This window comes from Macrobrachium rosenbergii, chromosome 8, assembly GCF_040412425.1.
Source record: "Macrobrachium rosenbergii isolate ZJJX-2024 chromosome 8, ASM4041242v1, whole genome shotgun sequence".
In the NCBI taxonomy this organism is placed as follows: Eukaryota; Metazoa; Arthropoda; class Malacostraca; order Decapoda; family Palaemonidae; genus Macrobrachium; species Macrobrachium rosenbergii.
The window spans coordinates 48,697,463-48,721,315 of record NC_089748.1 but is presented as its reverse complement, the minus strand read 5'-3'; the positions used below and the strand labels follow the sequence as shown (position 1 = coordinate 48,721,315).

The 23,853-nt window shown below is 39.8% G+C and overlaps 2 protein-coding genes across 3 annotated transcripts in view; one reads left to right on the top strand and one right to left on the bottom strand.

Moving 5' to 3' along the window:
- LOC136840834 (active breakpoint cluster region-related protein) overlaps positions 1-13,960 on the bottom strand; it is a 293,626-nt gene extending 279,666 nt beyond the window's left edge. The window contains exons 1-2 of one of the 2 annotated variants that reach the window (XM_067107766.1): positions 5,034-5,082; positions 3,078-3,897 (exon numbers count right to left, since the gene is read on the bottom strand). In XM_067107766.1, coding sequence (XP_066963867.1) covers positions 3,078-3,856 — 779 coding nt within the window. In that variant the 5' untranslated portion in view covers positions 3,857-3,897; positions 5,034-5,082. Of the gene's footprint in view, positions 1-3,077; positions 3,898-5,033; positions 5,083-12,229 lie in introns of those variants that run through there. The other variant, XM_067107765.1, reaches the window with a different exon arrangement.
- Positions 13,961-14,436: 476 nt separating this feature from the next.
- COX7B (Cytochrome c oxidase subunit 7B) lies at positions 14,437-23,403 on the top strand. Its single transcript, XM_067107764.1, has 3 exons — positions 14,437-14,626; positions 19,435-19,598; positions 23,119-23,403. The coding sequence occupies exons 1-3, from the start codon at positions 14,452-14,454 to the stop codon at positions 23,170-23,172; spliced, it is 393 nt and encodes a 130-aa protein (XP_066963865.1). The 5' UTR covers positions 14,437-14,451; the 3' UTR covers positions 23,173-23,403.
- Positions 23,404-23,853: the final 450 nt, after the last annotated feature.

Sequence of the window (23,853 nt, the reverse complement as noted above, 5' to 3'; positions counted from 1 at the left end):
CTTTCTCATAATCAAGCTGATATCACGAGGCCTACCGTCTGCCTCGTGGAGGGACGAGAAATTCTCTCTCTCTCTCTCTCTCTCTCTCTCTCTCTCTCTCACGGTGACGTTTCTCACTCTTAATACCTTTGTGACATTCTCTCTCTCTCTCTCTCTCTCTCTCTCTCTCTCTCTCTCTCTCTCTCGGTGACATGTGTCTCACTCTCAATACCTTTGTGACATTCTGTGTGTGTGTGTGTGTGTGTGTGTGTGTGTGTGTGTGTGTGTGTGTGTGTGTGTGTGTGTGTGTGACATGTTTGTCTTTTCATCATCACATCCCTAACTATGACTTTTCAGTAGCACGTAGGATTATCCACAGATAATGTCCATATTTAGACAGGACCTCAAAGAACACAAGAATGGAATTGTAAGAACAAGGGGAAAAGGGGAAAAATGGCGAGTCAAAGCTGGGTAGAGTTTAAGCTAAAAGAAAAAACAAACAGCCTAATAGTCATGGGAGTGTTGATCTTCGAACAGTAAACAGGGGATATATGGGGCACCAAAAAAAAGGGGGGGGGAATGTCTTTCACCTGAACGGGGGCAACAATCGGAATATTGTTACGTTGCAGAGATGAATGAATGCGTGCAAAGTTATCCAGAAAAGACCAAGCCTCGCAAGAACAGTGTGTCAAAGAGGACAAGAATATCTTGAAATAATGCGAATACCAAAGCTGAGAGATGAAGATGAGTTTCAGTTTGAAGAAAGGTTCAAGATCAGAGTTAACATGAAAGGGCAAATATGAATTGAGAGGTAGCCTAACATCATAAAGATGAAAGTTAAGTATACCTTAGTTTAACCAGACCACTGAGCTGATCAACAGCTCTCCTAGGGCTGGCCCGAAGGATTAGATTTATTTTACGTGGCTAAGAACCAACTGGTTACCTAGCAACGGGACCTACAGCTTATTGTGGAATCCGAACAACAATATATCGAGAAATGAACTTCTATCACCAGAAATAAATTCCTCTAATTCTTCATTGGCCGGCCGCAGACGCGAACTCGGGCCTAGCAGAGTGCTAGCCGATAATTCTACCGACTCTCCCAACGAGGAACTATCATAAAGATTGGAGGAATGGGGGGGGGGTCTAGGACAAGAAATACAGCGTAGAATAATCAACAGATGCAACAACAGAAAAGACAGACTTAACGAGGTTATTGAAAGACCACAGATACTGAAAACGAAAAAATCAAGAGAAATGACAATAAGCGTAAAAGTGGTTATATTTAAAGCTAGGAATGAACATAAATACAAGATTATACACACCGTCACTGGCAGAAACACTCAGTGGCCGAAACTCTATCGAAACCCCTGGCCAGATTTCCAGGAACCACACGTTCTTCCTGACAGAAAGACCAATATGTTCGCCCACCTCGATCTAATCCCTTCAATATATTTCCTATTTTCTAGTACGTTATGTTATTACACCAGGGATTTACATTCCCCATTCCCTCGGAATAAAACTCGTCCTCCGTATTTCTTCCAATTTAGTACATTTCAAACCTCTTCCCAATTTCCATATGGAAAAATAATGGTTAGGCCTACAGTCCAGACGATTCTTCCTTCCGACCTATTCCACACTATCGATTTTCCCCCGCTGAAACCTGAGTATACTGCCACTTAGTTCTTAGGCCAGACCTAAACTTTGGAAGCAACGTTATTTTCAAGCATAAAACACATGCTTTGAACAATGGAACACACAAGCACCAATCCACCACACTGTATCTACTGTATATACAAATATAATTTACATGCATACATTATATATATATATTAAATATATATACACATAGGCCTACATGTAAAATCACAATAACACGTCATGTTCATACGCAGGGTTCATATCGCGTTTCATTTTCAATCCTCTTGGAAGATGCCTTAGAAAACTAAAGGCAAAACAAGTCTAGATTTAGCGTATACCCCAGTTTATTTTCCATGTAGTACATCATCATATTCTAGAGCCACACCCTCTAGTATAATAAAATAAGAAAGAAGCTGAATAGCAACAAAATCATTAGAATTTTACTTTCATCTGAAGGGGGGTGGGGTTACCATCGTGATATCTTCTTCTTCTTCTTCGTTTTAACGTGCTTTTTCCCATTCTTATATGGGGGTAAGCACGATGCCTTCTTTTGAAGGACTTTGATTTGGCGTTGGGGTAGGCCGTAGCCTCGATCGGCTGCCCTGCCTGACATCGCTTAGACCCCGGTAGCGAATGTGTACGTGTATCGTACCAAATCCCCAGCTCCCTTTCTCCCAGCAGCGAGGAGAACTGAGCGGTAAAGTCGACAGTTCGAGACGTGTGAGGTGTCTTATGTTTTTAGATGATGTTGGAGTGGCTTTGTGATATGCAAAGATAAAATACGTTTGACAGAAATGAAATGTAGAGAGCGTACGCCAACGTAACACAATATATATTATTAATAGCCCAATATACGGCTATGAAGATCGCTGTAAATAAAGTTTTCAGAGAGAGAGAGAGAGAGAGATCTAATTCATTCATATCGTGCAATCGTACACATTAACCTTTCCTCTGTTCTTCCAGTAACTACACAGGCACAGTGACATACCAAACTCCAGGATCAAACAGCCTATATGGGAGTCGGGCATATTGTAATAGTACCCAGTCTCATCTCTAAGAAAATATGCATTTTTTTACATAACACATCCTCATAGAGGAAAACACTAGTACCACAGAAGCGACCACTGGAAAAGCATTAACAGATAATAGGGATTGCAGACCAGAGCAGAGGTAAGAACTGGAAAATGACCTGGACAAATTATGCTACGATCGTTCCACGTTAAGTTAGTTTTGATGTAAAATGAGCGAGGCAAAAAAAAATTGGGTGAAAGGAGCTCTCCTCAGCGTTTGAGGATGCTCCCCCTATGTGTGTGTGTGTGTGTGTGTGTGTGTGTGTGTGTGTGTGTGTGTGTATGTGTTCGTGTGTGTGTATGTGGGAACGCAAGTAATAACAATGATGACGCCGACGATTATATAAGAAAAGAGAAAGAAAAAAAGGAGAGAAGGCCCCGTCTCACCTAGACGCTCTTAGGATCCGTATGATATTCTCATACTTGGGAGGCCGGTGGGGGCGTAGAAGCCTGAAGGCATCGGTCCGTCTCACACATATCCGGTCGATCCCTTCCGACAGAGAAACCTCATCCGAATTCTCACCGCCCTTCTTCTTTTCCTCCCCGGAGATGTCGTCGAGGTCATCGTCGGTATCGACGTACTCGTAGGCGTACCCGTGGGCGTCGTCGTCGGAGAAATGCTCAGGAGCATCGCCATTTGCATTACCGTCACTTTCGTGCTTGCTTCCCTTCTCTGGGGCGTCTCCGTCCGTCACTTTCTTCCCGACGAAGAGGAAGTCGGTGCTCCCGAAGACCTCGGCTTTGGATAAGTTCTCAAACACTTCGTTCTCGAAGTCACTGACGGCGGAACAAACGGCGCCGCCGCTTCCGTCGTCACCGGCGAGCGAACTTCCAGTCACGCCCACGCCGGAATCCGAACAACTGGCAAATCCTTCGTCCCCAACTTCGGAGCTTCCAGCGGGAACCCGGCTGGAATGGAACTGACCGCTATCTGAGTCACGACCTCCCAAGGGCATCGTCGCCAACGCAATGCCGGAATCGCTGAGGCTCTTCAGAACCTGGCCCTGGTCGACTTTTCGTTGGCTGTCGAATACACCCATTTTGGGGAGGTCGTTCTTCCCTGTGGCACTAACATCTTCCGAGCTGGGGGATCTCATCCCCGCCACCACTGAATTGGCAACAACGAGAACGCCACTTTTCACGTCCTTAATATCGCTGTCCGTCATTTTGGCGATCAACTGGAGTTCACCTGTACTGTCTACAGTCACTGTTTAATAATAATAATAATAATAATAATAATAATAATAATAATAATAATAATAATAATAATAATAATAATAATAATAATAATAATGAGGGCTACATGCACAAAAATTCACAGCATTCCTGGTTCTTCCATCTCTAGGTGCGACAGCTGTCAATCAACATAAGACCTGTCACCATATACTGTACCACTACGGGAAATTATCGACACCCCTCCGACTATTTTGGAGGTAATTTTTCTGGTTACTCCCACGTAGGACTACTTCAATATTCACACTACTACATATACATCAACATTGGGAACGCCACCAGAAATGTATTTTTTTTTCACATAAGACAGTTCTAATAGTAGTCTTAAAGTGAACAATTGTCAGATGATCAGGACCATTTAACTTGTCGGTAATGATTTTCCTGACGATTTTATAGAGCGTTTCTTAGTTTAGCCTATGTACCTATGACCACACAGTATATGCATATGCGCTCTTGAAAATAAGTCAATAAAAACAGCCGCTTTTATACTGTGCTACGAAAATTACTGAATGTTTGAATCAGTACGTTTCTTTTCTGTGCGCCTCAGTCCCAAAAACTTACGAGAACATCAGTTACCAAAACATCACGAAAAGGGAAACACTTTTCTTTCTCTGCTACTGTGAAATTAATTGTTGCTTCTTTTAAATTTAGCGAATCTACGCCCTCTTCTAACTTGTCTTCGTTAAACAAGTCTCATACAGAGAGACAGAAAGTCACAGAAAAAAACTCCCATGAAGTTCTTTCAGCATCATGATGCAGCCGGCAATTTTCCTGACTTGGATGACTGCACGACCAAGGTCAACAATCTTTTCACTTCACGAAGCTTATCAAGATTTTCCAGTGACTGGGTATTAATGCCATCACGATAAGCAGACAAGTGACGCGTCTGACAAAATGTTATCAACAGCCGATTAGATTAACGTTAGCAGATCCCTTATTAGTCATAGGGGACTTAGGAGAAACTAAAACGGGGTATCAGCACATCCACCGCTATCACTCGGAGCCTCCTCACTTCTCAGGGGAAAGGCTCCCTGAAATAGAGGTAAAAATCACCAACAACAAACACTCTGATTTCGAGAACAATGTCCTCCACAGTCTAAAGCCTCACACCTTTGCTCGAAGCACGACAGCAACTGCGAGCATTGTGCGAGAGACACCTAGACTGAAGGCGTGTTGGCCACACGGCGACTACACACGTAAACCTAGAATGATAAAACCTCCTGTGATAAGGAGAACATTCGTCTTCATTTCCTGAGTGAGCGATGAGGCAACCGACAAATATTCTACGAGTCAAGAGGCTCATTCTATCGCGTAGAAATTCCAGGATATTTCTGATCCTGTTTCCGCTCCAGATAGAGGCGCAGACGTCAGATGAATGATGTCACCCGTCAGGTTGCGAATCATGAAAAGAGGTGGTGTGAACGAAGTCCAGACTTGACGCAAGAAACTCAATACCCTCCACATGAAAACTGAGTGGAAACGTATGAAACTATTATTTTCATTGTTATATTCTGCGCTTAAGGAAAACTTAACGAAAAAATTACTAAAAGATATTCTTTCATAAACAGCAAAAAACAAATAATAATAATCCTTGTTTATTTTGCACACTAACTTTTCTGGCAAAACTGCTGCTCGAAAAACAATTACCGTGAATCCAACACAAACATTTCATCTAGTAGCTAAGTAAAATATACAGACCTAGCGGTTGGTCTACATAGGCTAAACCTGACAGCACCCTTGAAGCTCAATGAAGTTGAGAGGTCTAGATTCACCTCAAACATTCCAAAAATTAATTGAAAGCTCTAAAATCACTTGACATCATCTCAGAAGTGGAGTAGATCTAGTGAATGCTAAAACAATGGCCAATAACTGATTATTGGACACAGTCTATAAAAAGATCTCACATCTTTGAAGACAGAAATGTCTAATCAGAAAAAGGGATTCTGTCTCACTCAGCAAGCCATGCGGGAACTAAACAACTAGAAACAAACGGCCTGTACAGTACACATCGATAATAATTACTGAGCCCGAAGCCGCACACACGAAGCAAACAAAATATATAAACACGAGGAATAAATTCCCGGAGCTCCACTACCATCTGCGTTAACACCACCGACAATAATCGATAGGCCCAGGGCCCCACCTATACAAGCCAGAACATCACGGGCTATACAGGCGCAGTCCTATTTATTTATTCAATTTTTGAAAGAATGCCAATGGTGAGGGTAACAAAGAGCACGTATTTAAATCTTCCCTAAAAGTTAAGAAGAAAAAGAGAGGGAGATCTAAACCCAACAAAGCGACAGAAATATGGGAAAACAGCTGAGTCATGGAAGTACTGGAAAGGAAAAAGTCAACAAACAATGCGAGGGTAAAATTCACCGGCTAGAAACAACAATTTTGAAGGGGGTGACTCCAGAACGTGTTGCTCTTCCAGTTTTGAGCAGGTGTCTTGGGATGAGGTTGATACCCCATGCCCTTCTTCACGATTTTTAAGGAGCGTAAGTGCCAACGGCATCTGGCATTCCTGGGTGGTCAACAAACCAATCACTAACCAAGTCCAACCATTGCCCACACTATCACAATTTCTCGCGGAACGTATTAATCCACATTACTGTTACCGTACCTAATTACAACAAATAAAAAATGCGCCGAAGTTTCTTCGGCGCAATTGAGTTTTCTGTACAGCCGTTACAGCGTATAATCAAGGCCATCGAAAATAGATCTAACTTTCGGTGATCTCGGTATAATGCTGTATGAGCCGCGGCCCATGAAACTTTAACCACGGCCCGGTGGTGACCTATCCCATATCGTTACCAGAAGCACGATTATGGCTAACTTTAACCTTAAATAAAATAGAAAAAACTACTAAGGCTGGTTTGATGATTGGAGGGTGGATGATCAACATACCAATTTGCTGGACAGAATAAAGTGCGGACGGACAGACAAAGCCGGCAGAATAGTTTTCTTTTACAAAAGACTTAAAATGGTTGTAATTGTACGAGTACCGAGGACGTTGCTGTTGAAGCTTATGGACTACAACCTGAAATTCCTAAGAAAACGTAAAAGCATAGGCCTAACCCAACCCATCAACTGTTGACAACATCAAGAAATGTTCGAGGCAAATGACGTTTGCAACCGTAGCACCAAAATCGATTCCATCAGGAGCGAAAGAGGGATCGGCTCATCATACAGAAGAATAGAGGGAACGACAGGTTCTTTGATGTAGCCTCGAGTCCACTTCGACTGAGCGCTTTGTATTGCAATGAAAAGCATTAAAACGTAAACATGAACACAAAGTCATCGGATGTGAAAGAGAAGTCTACCTGAGAGACTCATTAAAAGACTCGTCTATTGTGTGTTCTTGTTTACATAATAAAAGAATCTTAAAAACAAGCACAGTTCTGAACAGTCAGGTGGCATAGATATATAAATGAAATAAATGTGAGCTGCATCCAACAAAAACTTAACTAGGAAAACAATTGGTCACCTCTATAAGACCGCCTACAGTGGTCCTTTCAACATAAGTTCACTTCCATCTTGGCACACTGTCAAAAATATCGTAATTAGATAAACGGGCACAATTAACCATACAGTGTACGACCACTTGTATCAATATACTGTCAGATTCATTCTCTTTTATCATCATAATTAACATAAACGACACAACAAAAATACACTACACGTTCGTTCACTCTCCGGTAAAACCTGCGATGACACTGAATGAATAACTCACCTGCATTCAGCATTTGGGATGAGCAAAAAGGTAAGTTTTCGAACATCAATTTTAGTTTTAAATAGCCGTTATATTGCGACAATCTGCAATGTGTTTTCAAGTTTTTATTTGATAATTTATCTAATTATCATTTCAAAGTAACTCAATAGTGACAGAGATGACTGTATTTGAACTTGTCCATATAGGTTACCAAACAATTTCATTCATATGATTTTTGGCCTCTTCATCTAGTGTTGATGCTACTTAGGGAAAATTACCACTGAAGCAGAAAAAATTCGGCAAATGGTAGGAAACAATAACATGGCAAATTGAGCAGACGGCCATTTAAATGGCTTCTGCTTCGTCACATATTTCTGATACTTCAAAACTACGATAAAAAAATGAATAGTAACACCTGTGTCCATCATTTTTGCAGCAAAGGCAAAATGCAATATATCCAGATGTCTAAGCACTTTCTGCTTAATTGGTTGGAGCATCTGTGCCGGCAGCCTATTTGGGATAGCTGGGAGATCCCAGGTGTAACTTCGTTTACTTAGGCTTGGTGGTGATCATGTAGCCCTGAGCTGTGCCACAAACTCTATGCAATGGTATTTCACAGCCTTGGGCTACAAATCTTCTGCTAGAGGGCAAACTGTACTTTAGAACAGTTTCCTTCATTTCTCTGCCGAAAAGACCTGTAGTAGTCCATTTCCTCAGCTAATTATTCAGACAGAATTCTGATCTGTCTAACTTACACTTATGAGCACTATGTGGTCTATAATAAAGTATTAAGTTTGATAAAAAATAATATATAAATTCAAGGTTGGCCCGAATGGTTTTTTTTTTAACTTGGTTGCTTAGTTTAGAAAACTTTTCTTTGCCTTAATATGGATCAACTTAGTTATTTCTATTTAAACTGTCATGTTTTATCCATTACTCCAATACTGAAACTAAATGAACACTGTAAATGAATATGAAAAACTTTTAACCATTATTATTCAACTACAGACAAGTACAGATGCAGGACTCACATAATTACACTTAACTAAAATCAACCATATAATAAAATCTCCATTAACGAACACAGAACAGCGTACAATTTCAAAACGAAAATAACTGAAAACTCAGATCCTGCCGGGCTAATAGGCTTAATTCAATATGGTTCCGCGACATCACGTACAACAAACACGGAGCTGCAATTTCGGTGTAATATCGGGAGGGACTATCCATCAGACGCAAGCACGATTCATATCCAAGGGCAACCTTTGAAGCACAGTTGCCACCATAACAACACTCTCTGAACACCACCTCTTTAAATCGCATTGAAAACACCATGATGATGAACAGATCAGTTGGCCTCATCGACATAAAACAAATAGTAGGCACGCTTCCGTGCATCCTTTAACAAAACGCAGTGTATTCATAACACATAACAAAATCAATTCTAACCTAAGAGAAATTAACATCCGTTACTGAATGGAATGGAATACAGAATTTCGGCCAAAGGCCAAGCGCTGGGACCTATGAGGTAATTCTGCCCTGAAAAGGAAACTGACAGTAGAAAGGTGTAATAGAAGGGGAAACCTCGCAGTTACACAATGAATCAATTGTTAGGAAAGGGTGGGCAGCAAGATGGAAAAAAGAGGCTATGAATGGAGTTGTTACAGTACAAGGAATGAAAGGAGTTGCAGCTAGGGGCCGAAGGGACGCTGACAAGAACCTTAAGTAATGCCTATTAATCCTGCTACTTTGCACCGCTGAGGTACGCTGACGGAACTAACCCCCAATGGAGACATCCGTTATTGAGCCATCAGAGGAGTAGCAAAATCTAAAGTAGGCTATGCAGCCTAGCTCACACGGTGCAGGGCTAACAAACAAAACACAGAGGAACTTCCTCCTAGCTCATATATATTTCATCCCTGTTGGTGCAAAACACGATTATGATAGCGCGGTGCAAGTAAACTAGGCCTAATCACAGCAGGAAGCATATCAAGGAACAATCTGCAGAACTAGACTTAACAACAATTCTGACTAATAGTATTGATAAAATCTTGCCATAGGTAGCATTTCTCTACCTTTGACTACGATGCGTAGGCTAATGCCAGTTCAATCGATTTGTTCACACAAGTTTCCATCACAATGGTTTGCTCATGTACCTCTGCCACCCTGGCCAAAGCTACATACAAAAAATTTCATTCTGCTCATAACTGGAACCCCACATATAACTATAATAACAGGGAACTAGTTCCTATCAATGAATATTCTACTTTTCACGCAGATGAGAGAGAGAGAGAGAGAGAGAGAGAGAGAGAGAGAGAGAGAGAGAGAGAGAGAGAGAGAGAGAGAGTCTCAATTAAAAAGATTTACCAATTCCCGCTCTCTCAACTGTAGCCAATGGACGGGCAAACCTCATATATATATAAACTGGCACAACTCTGGATTTATCTGCAAAGATTTGCTGCGTAAAAATATAAGTACATAGGCCTATTCACGCAAGGACAGCACATGTTCTTATATCAATAATCATCCTTTGTTTACACAACTGTGAGCGGTGTTTGCCACTCATATAACTGAAGGAATGGGAGACAACGGGTCCAATTATACTATTTCATAAATTTCATTTTTCAGTGAGCATCAAAGCAATTACACTGCTTGCTAACACAACAGATTAGGCAGCCTCGATAATTTCCCCGAATGTTTTCAAACTGACGTTGAACAATAAAAAGAAACAAACATACTAAAATAACTTGGCAAAAGCAAAACGAAAGAAAAAAAAAGGTCATTTACCTACATAGCAATCCCATTCACGACAAAAAGTGGAGTAACAGAAGTCATAAGTGTCAGAAGGCGACCAAACGCTGACCACAGACACCACACACTAGGCCATGACCGACGAAACCACCTTGGGAAACAAGGCAAAAGCCATTACCACCTCCATCAAAGTGAGTCAGTGCAACCAAAACAAGGCCTGACGTTAACTCCATCGAACCAGGCAAATTACTTCGAATCTTCTTTCTCTGCATCTTTTCCCACTTCTATGTGGGGTCGATGTTTCTGGCCGCTTTCCTCCACATGGCTCGGTGAAACACAACGTCCTCTGACAATTTTTTGCCTCTCAGATCTTCTTTAACAACGCCCATCCACCATCGCTTCGGTCTTCCTCTTGCTCTCCCACCAGGCATCTATCTCCACCTGCATCACTCTCCTCCCTACATATGTCTCATCCATTCTCATCACATGGCCATACCACTACAGTCTTCTTTCCTGGGCAAACTATTTAGAATTAGGTCGGCAAATTCTGAACCCCAGGAATGACCACGGCTTGAGCAATGGACTAAACCTCAGGGGTTGCAGGGTTATTAAAGGGCCGGTTACACGTGCGTTCTGTCGCAACAATTGCAATTTTCATTATGCTCGTCAACATGGACCGGTTACATAAGCTTTCTGTGTCATAGCAATTACAAATCACGACACTCATAAACATACATAAGAATATAAAAAATCATTCTCGCTCACAGCCTTTTACCAAAATGACACACTATGGGGTGCCACAATGTGGAACCAGAGTTTTAATGTGGAAACACTTTCTTTGAACATTATTATTACAAAATTATCCATAAGATAAACCCGTACTAATATGGAACAAGCCTACAGGGGCAACTGCCTTGAAACTCAAGTTTCCAAAGAATATGAAATACCTAAAAGGAAAATGCAGAAGGTAAAGATCAGCTATCAGAAGAAAAAAATAAATGGAACTAAAAATGAGTAAAATACTGTACAAGGTGAACTTGTCTTAGGGTAGTAATGCACTGCATTTTCGTTCAATCTCTTACATGTTAATATGGTTCAGGAGCCACAACACATCACGAAGGTTCGAAGACATGATTATATTTTCCTCTTGAGCGGTGACTGATATAGAAAATGGCCCAGACTTGCATCGACAAGAAACACGTCCCTGGTTAGATCGTGCTCTGTAATTACCAACGCCACCAAATTTTACCTAAAGTTATGGGAAGGGGGACGATGACCCCCTACCACGAGGTTGTATGTGGCGTCCTGTAATTTCTAATATCTATATTTCTGATTTATATCTTGTCATCTCGCTCCTCCCCTTGAGAATATTTATACTTACACAATTGAGAATATTTATAATTACACAATCATATGCATTTTATTCAGTTCTGGGTAACTGAATGAATAATTCCATTGGGTATATACTACAAAAATTACAATAGCAATCATGAACAGCTTCTTACAGCTAAAACTAAAACACCGAAGGCAGTACTTCAGTACTTCTAAAATCTGAGTAAAAGTTTTAAAGACCAATAAAGTTCATATCTTTATGTACAACAATAAAATTTATCTTAACGAAATGACCTGGAAGTCTTTAAATGTTTTCCCAATAAGAAGTCTTAAACCTTGAACGATATCTAACACACATGATACTGACACGACCGAAATAAACAGAATTATGTGAAAATATTAACTGACGTGCGTCCTTCAGTCACCAAAGTTCATATAACAAAACACCTTTGAGAAAAAAATCTGTTAAATGACGATGCATGTAGTGAAAATAACATTAACCACTTACTTTTTCAGGAAGAAGTCGATGTTGACATAATTCGAGTATTTGGGAGAATCAGGAGGATGTTCAGGGGCTGGTGATCCCCCGGAGGGCGTGGCCCCTGAGGACGCACCACCACCTGATTTACTTAGTCCGCCCTCACTCGATGCGCCTGAGGCTGCAGACTTCAGAGTATCTGTCCCATTGTATTCAGAGCTCTTATCTGACAACAGTACATACTCGCCCGTATCCTCATCTTCGTCAGGAGCAACCGTATCATATAAAGGTTCATCGTCCGTCAGGTTTTCAAGCGAGGCCCCAGAGGCGGACCCTCCCCCTATTTCATCCTCGTCTTCTCCACAGCGTGAGGACGACACAGATGAGGTCTTGCTCAACCCTACTCGACGGGATGGAGCACCACTTCCGGCACTCGACGATGCACTGGAGGACGACTTTGAGATGCATTTCTTGCCAAGACTGCCTGTGGAGGATGAGGCGCTAGAGGGTGACTTCTGCAGTTCCTTGGAAGTAGACGGGGACTTCTGAAGATCCCTGCCACTTTGAGATTTGGAATCCTTGGCGGTTGGGCGAGTGTCACTCGATGCCGAAAGTGTTTTCTGCAGTGGCGTTTTTGCCGATGCAGAACTGGAGCTGTCCCTGACGGGGGAAGGATGGCGTGGCCGTTGTGGGGACTTGGGTGTAGCATGAGGAGGGCGGGAAGCACTTGGGGAGGACGGCACAGCAGCTGCAGTTTGAGGTTTACTGTCACCCTCACCGTCATTACCTGTAGATCGCCTGAAAGTCTTAGGGGGCGGAGCAGGGGGCACCTTCCTGCCCCGGGCGTCTTCTCCTTGTCCAGCGCCATTGACAGAAATAACAGTAACAAACTGTGACTCCTTAGATGTAGGGGAACCTCCTGCTGATGTAGCAGGAACAGATGTCGATCGAGAGTAAGCAGGAGGTCGTCCAGCCCCAGCCTTTCCTTCTGAAGCAGTAAAGCGACGAGCCAGATCCTTTACGGAACTGCCGCCAGAAGGGGGAGGGGCAGCTAACGGCGTGATGGGTACCTGTGGGGCGTCGTCTTCATCAGAGAGCGGGAGAGACTTCAACCCTTCTGACTTCTCACTGTCGCCTTTAGAAGGAGAAGTCTCTTGACTCTCCCCTGGAGAAGCGTTTCCACGACCAGGATGCTGTTGGCGTTGCACCATCATAGTGTTTATTGCTTGGGTGACGGCAGAGTCTATATTACCACTTCCAGCACAACCTGCCCCTTCACTACCCTCGCCTTGTCCGCGCTCTTCCTCTTGGACAGTTTCTCTCTCGTCTTCTGATGCTACTCCTTCTCTCTTTTGCCGTTGGACATCGCTCAACAGACACTCCAAGTACTCCACGTAAAACTGTTCCTTCTCCAGTTCCTCCTTCAGCAGCGCAACCCGGGCGCGATGCTTCGTTAAGTTTGCCCTAACATCCTCTTCCCATGCTGCCGGCAGATCATTCCCTGGGAATCTGGCACGCCAAGCCTTATGGAACTCGCTAAACACACTCATGACGATGCCCGCTACCACATCCCTCACCAAGGAAACACTATAGCGAACATCATTAAAATTTAACAATATGTCACTACGAGCACTCACATCACACACTCAAGAACGGTCGACAACCAACCTACTTCAACACAATCTCATCACGAACTGAAGTAAACAAAGCGGATGAACCCTCACTCACCAACCCCCCCACGACTCGACCACTCCCGCAACCTAAGAGAAACAAGCGTCAAGCGAGAATCTATTGCCATCACCTGCTTTTCATACTTCAAAATCTGCGTCTCAGTATACATATTTCTTCAAAGTTCTTTATGAATTATAGAAGATTACTAAGATTTTACATTTCTCATTGACTGTATGCAATTCAGTTTATAATTTTAATGTTGTGTATGAGTTAAGAAAAACAAACCGATGAAGTGCAGACTGCTCTAAAAAACCTTAAATAGTTGTATATTACAGTTTATAGAATTATAATTCTAAATTATAAGAATAATTTACGCAAAATCGATTAAGGTAAAGGAGAATTTGGAATTATTTGATTCAAATTTCGTTCATCAAAGAATGCCAATAAGATCGAATTAAATCGAGTGAAATGGACTATTTTACTAATAAAATAACTACTAAATAATTATACGTATTAATATGAATTCTATTATAAAAAATCATTACACATTTTAAAAGTTCTGTTTATTTTCATTTACGCCGATGTCGATATTAAGAGATTCTCATCTTGCCGACAGAGGGCAGAGTAAGGTTGCGAAAGCAGAAGGCAGCAGTCGCCAGACCCAGACCAAAGCAGTTCAAAGATCGTTACGACTAACTCTCTACAAAATGTTCGCCAGGGCTGCCCTCACTGCTCGCAGTGGAGTTATTTCACGACGTGAGTATGAGTGTATATAACTGAGGTTAATGCTGTTAAGAATTATGGAATTTAGTTGAAGAGAAATAAGATTGACGGTTCCGTGCATCGCAGCCGAAATACGGTCGATTTCGTCATTGCTGTGGCTATCTCTGGGATATCTAAGTACACTCATATCTCCTGAATTTGCCGTGGAAATGTGCCTCTTTCCTAGTGTAAATGCATATTTTTAACTTGTAATTGAAATGGTATGTTTAAACATAATGAATTGCGATTGGTATATTTCGTTACATACGTGCCAAATTGTATTGCCTCATCGAAGTATGCAAGCTATAAATATCTTATCTTGGGTACGTCAGTTGTTCGCTACGTGACTTGGTTGTTCTCTTATAACCTTAACCAAACTGTGAGGTAACTTTAGGGTCCTCACAGCCAGTTTGATACATAAATATAGTTTATGCTGGGCTAATCTTTAGTAGAGATAGGCTCAGGTTAAGTGGGTCAGTGAAGGGTAATAAGCCGGCTTCATAATGGCTATTTCCATGGCAAATTGAAATCATCTGAATCATGGTACTGCCGAAATCGTAGGATATTTCACCATAGATCCATCGTTAGATTAGCCTATATGAATTATCTTCTATCCAGAAGTCAACTGAAGTGATGATAGGCTCTAGTTAGATCAATGTTATGTTATCATTCTAGAACTGAACTCATAAAAAGTGGGAGTGTTAATATTGTTTTACTTTACCCCATAGGGAGTGAGTGCCGTTAGTGCACCTCTTGCGGTGCACTCTAGGCATTACTTACGGTTCTTTGCAGCACCCCTTCGGCCCTTAGCTGCAATCCCTTTCATTCCTTTTACTCTACCTCTGTTTGTATTCCCTCTCTTCCAGCTTACTTTCCACCCTCTCCTAACAGTTGTTATAAAGTGCAACTGCAAGGTTTTCCTCCGCTTACACCTTTAAAAACCTTTCTACTCTCAGTTTTCCTTTCAGTGGTGAATGATTTCATAGGTACCAGCACTTGGTCTTTGGCAAAAATTCTATGTTCCATTCTATTCCATTATTTTACTCTACCAACACCTTAGTGTGCACATAGGTAATGTTATAAATAGAAGTAGAATAGTCTAGACTAGTCAAATCGTTTGTAGAAATAAGGTAAGAAGATCAGGTTAGGATAATCAACAGGCCCATGAGAGTATCCTGATGGTTTGACGACAGGAATCTCCTCGTGGGAGTTATGCTGAACCCCCCTCCTCCAAAGGTGCGTTACTTTTCAGATGCAAGAAGGGGGGGATGTGGTGCTCACCTGGAGTACCCATTTGCTTCATGTCTTAAGATTATGCAGTATTAGAGTTTACGAGAAGAGTATGGTAATATTTTATTTGACAAATGCATGCCATGGCTAAGCTGCCAGGAAGGACTTCGACAACAAGGCTATACTGCAGTCTTGTGCATATTCTGTTGTCTTGTTGGCATCTGGTGAAACGTTTTATATGATAAAACACCTAAAATATAGTCTACTACAGAGATATGTTCAATTGGAAAGCTGAATCCTGTTTGGAAGTATAAGAAAAGACTCATCATTTACATGCTTGTCATGTATTTTTATTTTGAAAAGTACTTGGCGGGAGTAACCTTCAGTATGCAAAATTATTCTCTCTCCATTAAGTTCTCATATAGCCTACCTATAATCTCTTCTGTCCTTGAAACAGATAGTAGGCTATGCATTCAAAATCATTCATTTCTTTATTGATTAATTTTCATAAGGAGCTTGTAACACGGACTGCCTTATTATGAAAATAAGGAATGATTAAGCTATTTTAGTCCTTGGTTTTTTGCCAACTTATATTTCCCTCTATAATATCATAACTTGGGTCACTGGATCATCTGTGCAAAATTGTTGAGTCCTCTGTGTTATGGTTTTATCAAAGGCTTGTGGATCCTATTCTAAGTAATATTTTCAGGGTCGATTATCATGCAGACAGTTTAACCTAATCACTAATGAATCTGGTGGATGTGCAGACCTGGTCCAGAGGATATACATATACCTGTATGTAAATTAGGGGTGAAAGTTGGGGCAGTGGTACTGCTAGCCAGTTTTTAGGCTAGTTAATGGTGTATTGAGGATAAAGAACATCAGCGCTGATTTTTGGTTATGTCATAGTCTCAAAGTTTGAAAAAATTTGAGACTATAACACATGACAGCACTTTTTGAATGTAAGTTGAAATAGCTTTACATTTTACAGAAGTAGAGTAATTGCTTAAATGTGTTATTTTTTAAGAAAAGATACCCGTTAGAACCTATATTTACAAGGGAAGAGCAAGTATAAGTTTTTAAACCATGGTCAACTTAGTATGCTATAACATAAAAAAAGATGATGTTCCTAATAGTCCATGTGGAGTTTTGTCATGTCAGTAGCTTAATGCCAGCATAGGGCCAATACACACTATTGCTGATAATCATTTTCGGTATTGTACCACCACCATCATCATGGACCTACACAGCAGGAATGAAGAACAGATTAGTTGTTTAGTACATACAGTAGACAATATCTTTTAACAAATAGAAACTTCTCATTTATTCCTAAGGGAATAGAAACCATTTTGGTTGTTTTGTAGGAATGCTTCTAAACGAGAGGCTCTGGTTTTATATATTTAGGAAAAATACAAATTACTTAAAAAAAATTCTGGCATTGTGTAGGAACTGTACTGTAAATGATACAGTATTTATAAAATTGACAGTGCAATGTATATTTTCATTGATCTTTCATCTTTACAGGGTTGAAAAGAGTAATTTTCATAGTACCTTTTTCATTGCTCTATAGCGTTATTGAGATGAGGCTGAAACATCAGAATCCCTTCCAGTATAGAGAGAGGAATAGAAAAACAAACTGTAAAAAAACTTGACAGTATGGTAATGCAAAATGTATGACATTAGTCGTGTATCAAGTAAGCTTTAGCATCTACAGTCTATGCATAAATATATATATGTGTGTGTGTACATGTATAATTTGCTATTACCTGCTGTCCATGGTAGGTTTTGGAATGTATACAGTACCACAGTTTAGGGGAACTGTTGTATTTAATTTTATAAAGACTTTTGTGTTTGAGAGAAAATTACTATTTTTCTTTAAATTATTAATTTTTTCCTAATATTGCTTTGTTCCTACTGGGACACAAACCATTGCCTTTCATATTTGGAGTACCTTTTTGTGCATGTGCAGGACCAGTCTGTAACTGACAAGGAGATACTCACACGTGGGTGGAAGGATACACCCCTTTATCTGACTTTCCCCCATAGTCTTTTGGCTACGATCTTGTCTAGTTATTTCGCTTGTTTGCTGTCTCCCATGTGACCATGACGTTTGGGGACTTGAACCTTCACTAGCCTTCCATAAAAACTTTTCGGTCCAACAGGTAATGAGAGCTGCAGTCTTGTGGAGTCAACCACAAGTCATTCTACTTGAGGGGTATTGCTCAAAAATCCTTAAGGGACATTCTTGTTAGGGCCTGTGGTGGCAGCTCAACAAACAGTCATTATTAGGAACCCCCCCCCGGCTAGCCCCTTGTCTCATCTGAGTACAGGCAGTCCCCGGTTTACGACGGAGGTTCAGTTCCAACGCTGCATCGTAAGCCGAAAATTGTTGTAACCCAAAATATCATCGAAAATCGTAAGAAAACCTTACTTTTAATCATTCGGGTGTCTAGTGAACTATGTAAACTGCATTTTTATTGAGATTTTCATCAAAAAACCTCCAAATTTTTACTATTCTGCCCTGTTTGGAGCTATATTTCTAACGTCGGATTGGCGTCGTAAACCCGGAACATGCGTTGTAACCCAGGAAATAATTTCTGATGAATATTTTCAGAGTGTCATAAGCTTGGAACGTTGTAAGCCAAGCCCGTCGTAACCCGGGAACTTCGTGTATTTGGGTTTGGGTGTTTTGAGGGAATGATGTTAAGACACCACTCCATTTATTATATCACATTGGAAACGTTCGTACCCGAGTATTAACGGGACCAAAATGAAGATGAAGTATTTACTCTTTGAGCTCCTGTTCTAGAATGCGATCCTTGGTCCCTTCTCCTGTAACAAGGGGAATGGGGAACATGATAGAGCTCTCTCCAAACCCATTGATTACCTTAACCTACAGGAGAAAGCTGCTGACCAACGGTACTTCCTCTTCAGAGGGGTTCCGGGTTCTTCAGAGGGGAGAGGGGAGCATGGTGCCTCCTGACAAGGATACTGGGGCAACCAAGTACTGCTAAGGATTGCTAGATAGGCACTCTCATACTTCTCAGCCAACTAGGGAACCTTCCAGACACACTAGGACACTCACTTTCTTCTCTAGCATTACTTCCCTCTCAGCCTGAGTCTCCAGATATGAAAGTTGATGGTTTTGAGTCCCTGTAGGATCGTATGCCAAATTCTTCTTTTAGTAGTTATGCATGTCTTGCAAGCAAAAGTCTGATTGGGGAAAGTTAGATGAACGGCATATCCTTCCCCCTACCTCCATGTGGATCATCCTTGGTAATTCGTGCACACCCATGTCCAGCGCATACGCAGAAAGGAACTCTAGGCACAAAAGGTTCAGGTTTGCATACATAGCAAAAGTACAGATAAATTTAAAATTGGTATAGTATATTAGGTGCTTAAGTTGAATTGTAGCTGGCAATGATGTATATACTGTATTCTGTTTTTAATTAATTATTAATTTTAGTTTACCTTTAGTGCTGCAAAGGTTAAAGATGTTTGTGTATGTACATTGTTGACTAGGCACCCAAATCATTTGTTTCCTACAAGTCAACTTCTGTTGCATTTTTCAGCACTATCCAGAAGGATGGCAAATGTAACAGGTCACACTCAACCAACCATGGCAGACTTACCAGTTCCAAGTGGCTCTTGGGCTGAGGCTCATTCCAAGAAACAGACTAAAAATAATCTTCATCTACTGCTTGGAGTTAGCGTTGCTGCTGTCACTTTGGTAGTTGTAAGTATTATATAGTTTTATTTTACCTTTGACATTAGGGGTACATTTTTTCAGAATTCTTCCATTTATGTAACTGTTTCTTGTGTATTTTTATTTTAAACAAGTTAGATAGATAGTAGTAACACTATATGCTTTAGTTATCTATAAAACAAAATAACCCTTAAACATGGGGTCAAAACTATAAGAAAAAACTTGTAGTGTTGCTACATTATATGAATTTGAGTTTAATTTGCTTTGAAAAATTTTAGTTATACTGTTGCATTTTGATATTGTTTATTAATATTCTCTATGTAGTATCTTCCTAAAATATGTTTGGATGAATATTTTCAACATTGTGTGGGCATTTTTTAAAATTTTTGTAAGATTGTTTGAAGCATACAAAATGTTAAAGGTTAGCAGCTCAAATGTATTGGTATTTATGGGAGAGGCTGTTTTATTTTTTACCACTTGAATCAGCAAGTGGGTTTTCTGTATGTTAGGTAAATCATACCATTGCTTAATGGAAAATTGGTTATTGTTACTTCTGGCTTTGTTAAGTAATTTCTTTTATGATATTGTTTCATACAAATAGCAGATTGTTCTTGATAGTGTCAGTCTGGTGCCTTGTAGGCATAATTTTAGGTTCTTTGCAGTGTCCCTTCATTCTGTTGCATTGCGCAGGTCCAGTCCCCAGTTTTCTTCTGTCTCTTCTGTTGTTTGAAATCAGCAACCTTCAAGGGCATTTTAACTTTGGAGAAAATGAAAAGTGGCTGTAGGAGCCAAATCTGTAGGTATGGGAGTTGAGGACCGAAAGTCATTTGGTGCACTGTTACTAAGTCATGGATAAAGAGTGATCAGGAAGCAGGTCCAGTGTCATGATGCAGCTCCAGACAACTCTCACTCCCCAATTGCCCTACTCTTCAGAGTTGGCCTGGTGCAGAAGTCACTACGGGTTTCATGGTGATCCTCAAAATATAGCCTGTGGCACTGTCAGACTAGATAGTGCCTCATTGCTTGTAGTCTTGTGGATTAATATGGTTTTCTGTTTTGCCCCCATTACCACTTGAACTGCAATGTTAGCCTCATCATTTGTTTGCTCATGTAAGTTGTTGTTGTTGTTACAAAGTAATTTAACAGTCATATTTGTAGACTTTAATTAATGTGGCCGTCCTGAAGGATTTAAAACCCAGTGGTGAGTTAAATTTGAACCAAGACAGAGTGAATGCTCTGATCATTTTTGGTTTAGTGGATGATCTATACTCTGAAGCAGTTAAACTTTAAGAATTGATTATTCTTTCACAATGGTCTTTTGGCATATTTGAGAGCAGTGCTTTGCAGTGCCTGCTGTACTGGAGGGCAGTGGTTTGTAAATTTGTATATATTGCAAGAAACAAATCTGTAGATACAAACCATTGTGTAACAAGCACCCTACCTTTCCTTAAGATTGGCTGCATACTGTAGTATATATATTGCTGAGGGGGTTTGGATATTGATCCAGCCAGCACATCAGTGAAGGGTTTTCCCATCTTCACTCAGTGTTTGCTACTAGATAACCATGCTGGCAAAGTAATTTCAATGTATTATGATACAGAGTTGAAGTTAAAGGAGTATGTGAAACTACCGGATATACATTATCTTGAAAAAGATATTAGTGGCTTTGAAATGTTTGAATTATTTATATTTATTGGAGATATATACCATTGTTTCTTGAATGTCGTGGAGTGTCCATTTTGGGGTGTAGCTACACAATCAACCCTCTTATATTTTTGCCTGCAGTAGAAAATATTAATCATCTGATGTATTTGGCTTATGACCAGATCTTCCTTAGCTTTTTACAGGCATTACTTGCTTAGTAATACACATGAAAAATTAAGAACTTTGAATTTTGGATTCGTTTTGTAATTCTAGCAATGTTTGATAGATGTCTGTGAGAGGCATGTTGCCATATTATTATTACACTCCAACTTGGAGGTTTCAAGTTATGGTTTTTTCAATTTTGGTTCATCAGCTCAACCCCACAGCAATTCCTTTAGTTCCCTTCCACTGAATCCTGTTTTACAAAATTATGAGACTACAGTATGAATGGTAAACTAACATCTACCAACAGTACACAAAAAGATTAAAAACAGTTGAATTGGATATCATAGGGGAGGTTAAGATATTGACATCTTGAATATTATTTGGAGGTTTAGTGCTTGTGATGTTTACTAGAGGATTCCAGAAATCATATTTTTAAAGAAGGAAATATGGTAATTACAAGCACAAGTGAATATAAATCATCATGATACAGAATAAGAATTGTTAAAATAATCATTTGTTTTAACCAGACCACTTATTCATTTCTAGGCCCTCTTACACCTCTCCAGAAGTAGAATAAAGCAATAAAGAGGCAGACATACAGTTTTAATACCAGAAGTTTTAAGAGATTAAATAGAAATAAAACTGACTCCTTACTGAATTTATGAGCCTAAGAATTGCAAACTAAATCATCTTTGCCCAAGAAGTTCATCATCTTTGCCCAAGAAGTTCATGAAAAATTTCGTTTTTTCCATTCATTTCCATGACTGTATGCTCCTGAATATATTTTCCACCTTAACTGAGTATATTCCTTAACATTCCCATTGCATGGAGGAAAATTATCAGTCAGCCTCTTGCTAGCAGAGAGTGACATGATTTGAAAGAGTTTGATTACATGTATAATGTGATTCACTGCCTCAATTGTGTTTTGGTGACTTTTGAAGATTTCTTGTACCTGTAATAGACAAATTATTATTATGCAGATTGAATCTCCACCAAAGGAATGTGTTTTTGCAGAATAATTTTGTAATTAGCCTTTCATGCTTTTCATTAAAACTATGGCATAACAGTATAACTTACTAATGTATTTTTTGTTGCAACAATGTCATCTGAAACCCATTCTGTAATACTGTAGGATTGAAGCATGATGCTATTTTTATTTTCCTGCACTTCTCATTTTGTGTCAAGTTTATAGGTTTCAAGTATTTTATTGACACGCAGAATAATTACAGTAAGCAAATACTGCATATTAAAAAATTTAATGTTCATGGTGTGGAAGTTCTTGAGGCCCTGTAGCCTATCCATGTTGTACAAGTCAAGAACTGCCAGCCTGGATGTTTTCAGGCCCCCAGAGTCAAGTTGAAATGCATTTTTTCTTCTACTACTATTTTTTTTTTTTTTTTTTTTTTTTTTTAAGGAAAAAATTACATTTCTTTATTGTATTTACTATTAAAAGTTCTACCTTGTCATTTATCAATGTCTTATTTTGCTATATGTAGTATGAGAAATTTATGATGAATAATTCATATGTAAGGATGATGGATTTGAATGCCGTACAGTATAATCATAATGAACAGGATTACAATGTATAAGCTAGCAGATCTTTAAATACTGTAGTAAGGAAGTGCGCATAAAAAGACCTTGATCACCTTTGATTTCATCCGTAACTTGTTTACGTTCTGGTAACGCATGACCTAAGCCAAAGATAATCAGCGTACTTCATGTTTGCATTCTTCTGTTTCAGGCAAAGAACTCAGGTTTGGTTGAGCTAGGTTTGGGCCCTAAGATCGGCAAGTAATCGCATAGCGAACATCCGAATGGCTAGCAAAATGCATCTTCTCTTGTAGTCTTATATATTAATAAGAGTACATGGTGAGCAGTACTTGTCTGGCAAGTTTCTAAAGTTTTAGTTACGTGCTGTACCTTTGTAAAAGGTTTTTTGTATATAATTAATGGCAAGTCATGGTATTTGTTAATGCTATGTAATTTATTTTCATTCCATGTTAAAATTAAAACAGGGAGTTACGAACTTTGTGTTTGTTATCCTTTTGCACTTTCTGATTGAAACATTTTTATTAACATTCTGTAGATGTCGTACAGTACATTGTAATGTATCATGGTTCCTTTTTAGGTAATTGTGTTGTTTTGGCAGAATTTCTCAAGCCTGGCAAGTTTCATATATACAGCAAGTATTTGTAACCCTCCTAACCAGTCTTGTAGACCCAACCTGTTACAGTATGTTTGAAGAAAGCATATTTATTTATTTTAAAAATGAAGTTTTTTGGGTATCTCCACACACACTAAATATACATGAGCCATCTGTTTTCAAGTATGTTACATTATTCCAATTTTTCTCTCTAAAAAGGGTATCTACAAAAGGTTTGAAAGTAAGGCAAGGAGAAACTGGATTTTCACTGGTGATTTCAGCAAAGCACTGTATATACAGTTTACAGTCCATCCTATAATATAATAATTGTAC

What these genes read in the sequence shown, in the direction of transcription:
- COX7B (XM_067107764.1), top strand. Translation starts at nt 14,452, where the DNA reads ATGTCGATATTAAGAGATTCTCATCTTGCCGACAGAGGGCAGAGTAAG. An exon ending in CAGTGGAGTTATTTCACGAC is followed by an intron (nt 14,627 to 19,434) that starts GTGAGTATGAGT and finishes TGCATTTTTCAG; the next exon opens with CACTATCCAGAAGGATGGCA. An exon ending in CTGCTGTCACTTTGGTAGTT is followed by an intron (nt 19,599 to 23,118) that starts GTAAGTATTATA and finishes CTTCTGTTTCAG; the next exon opens with GCAAAGAACTCAGGTTTGGT.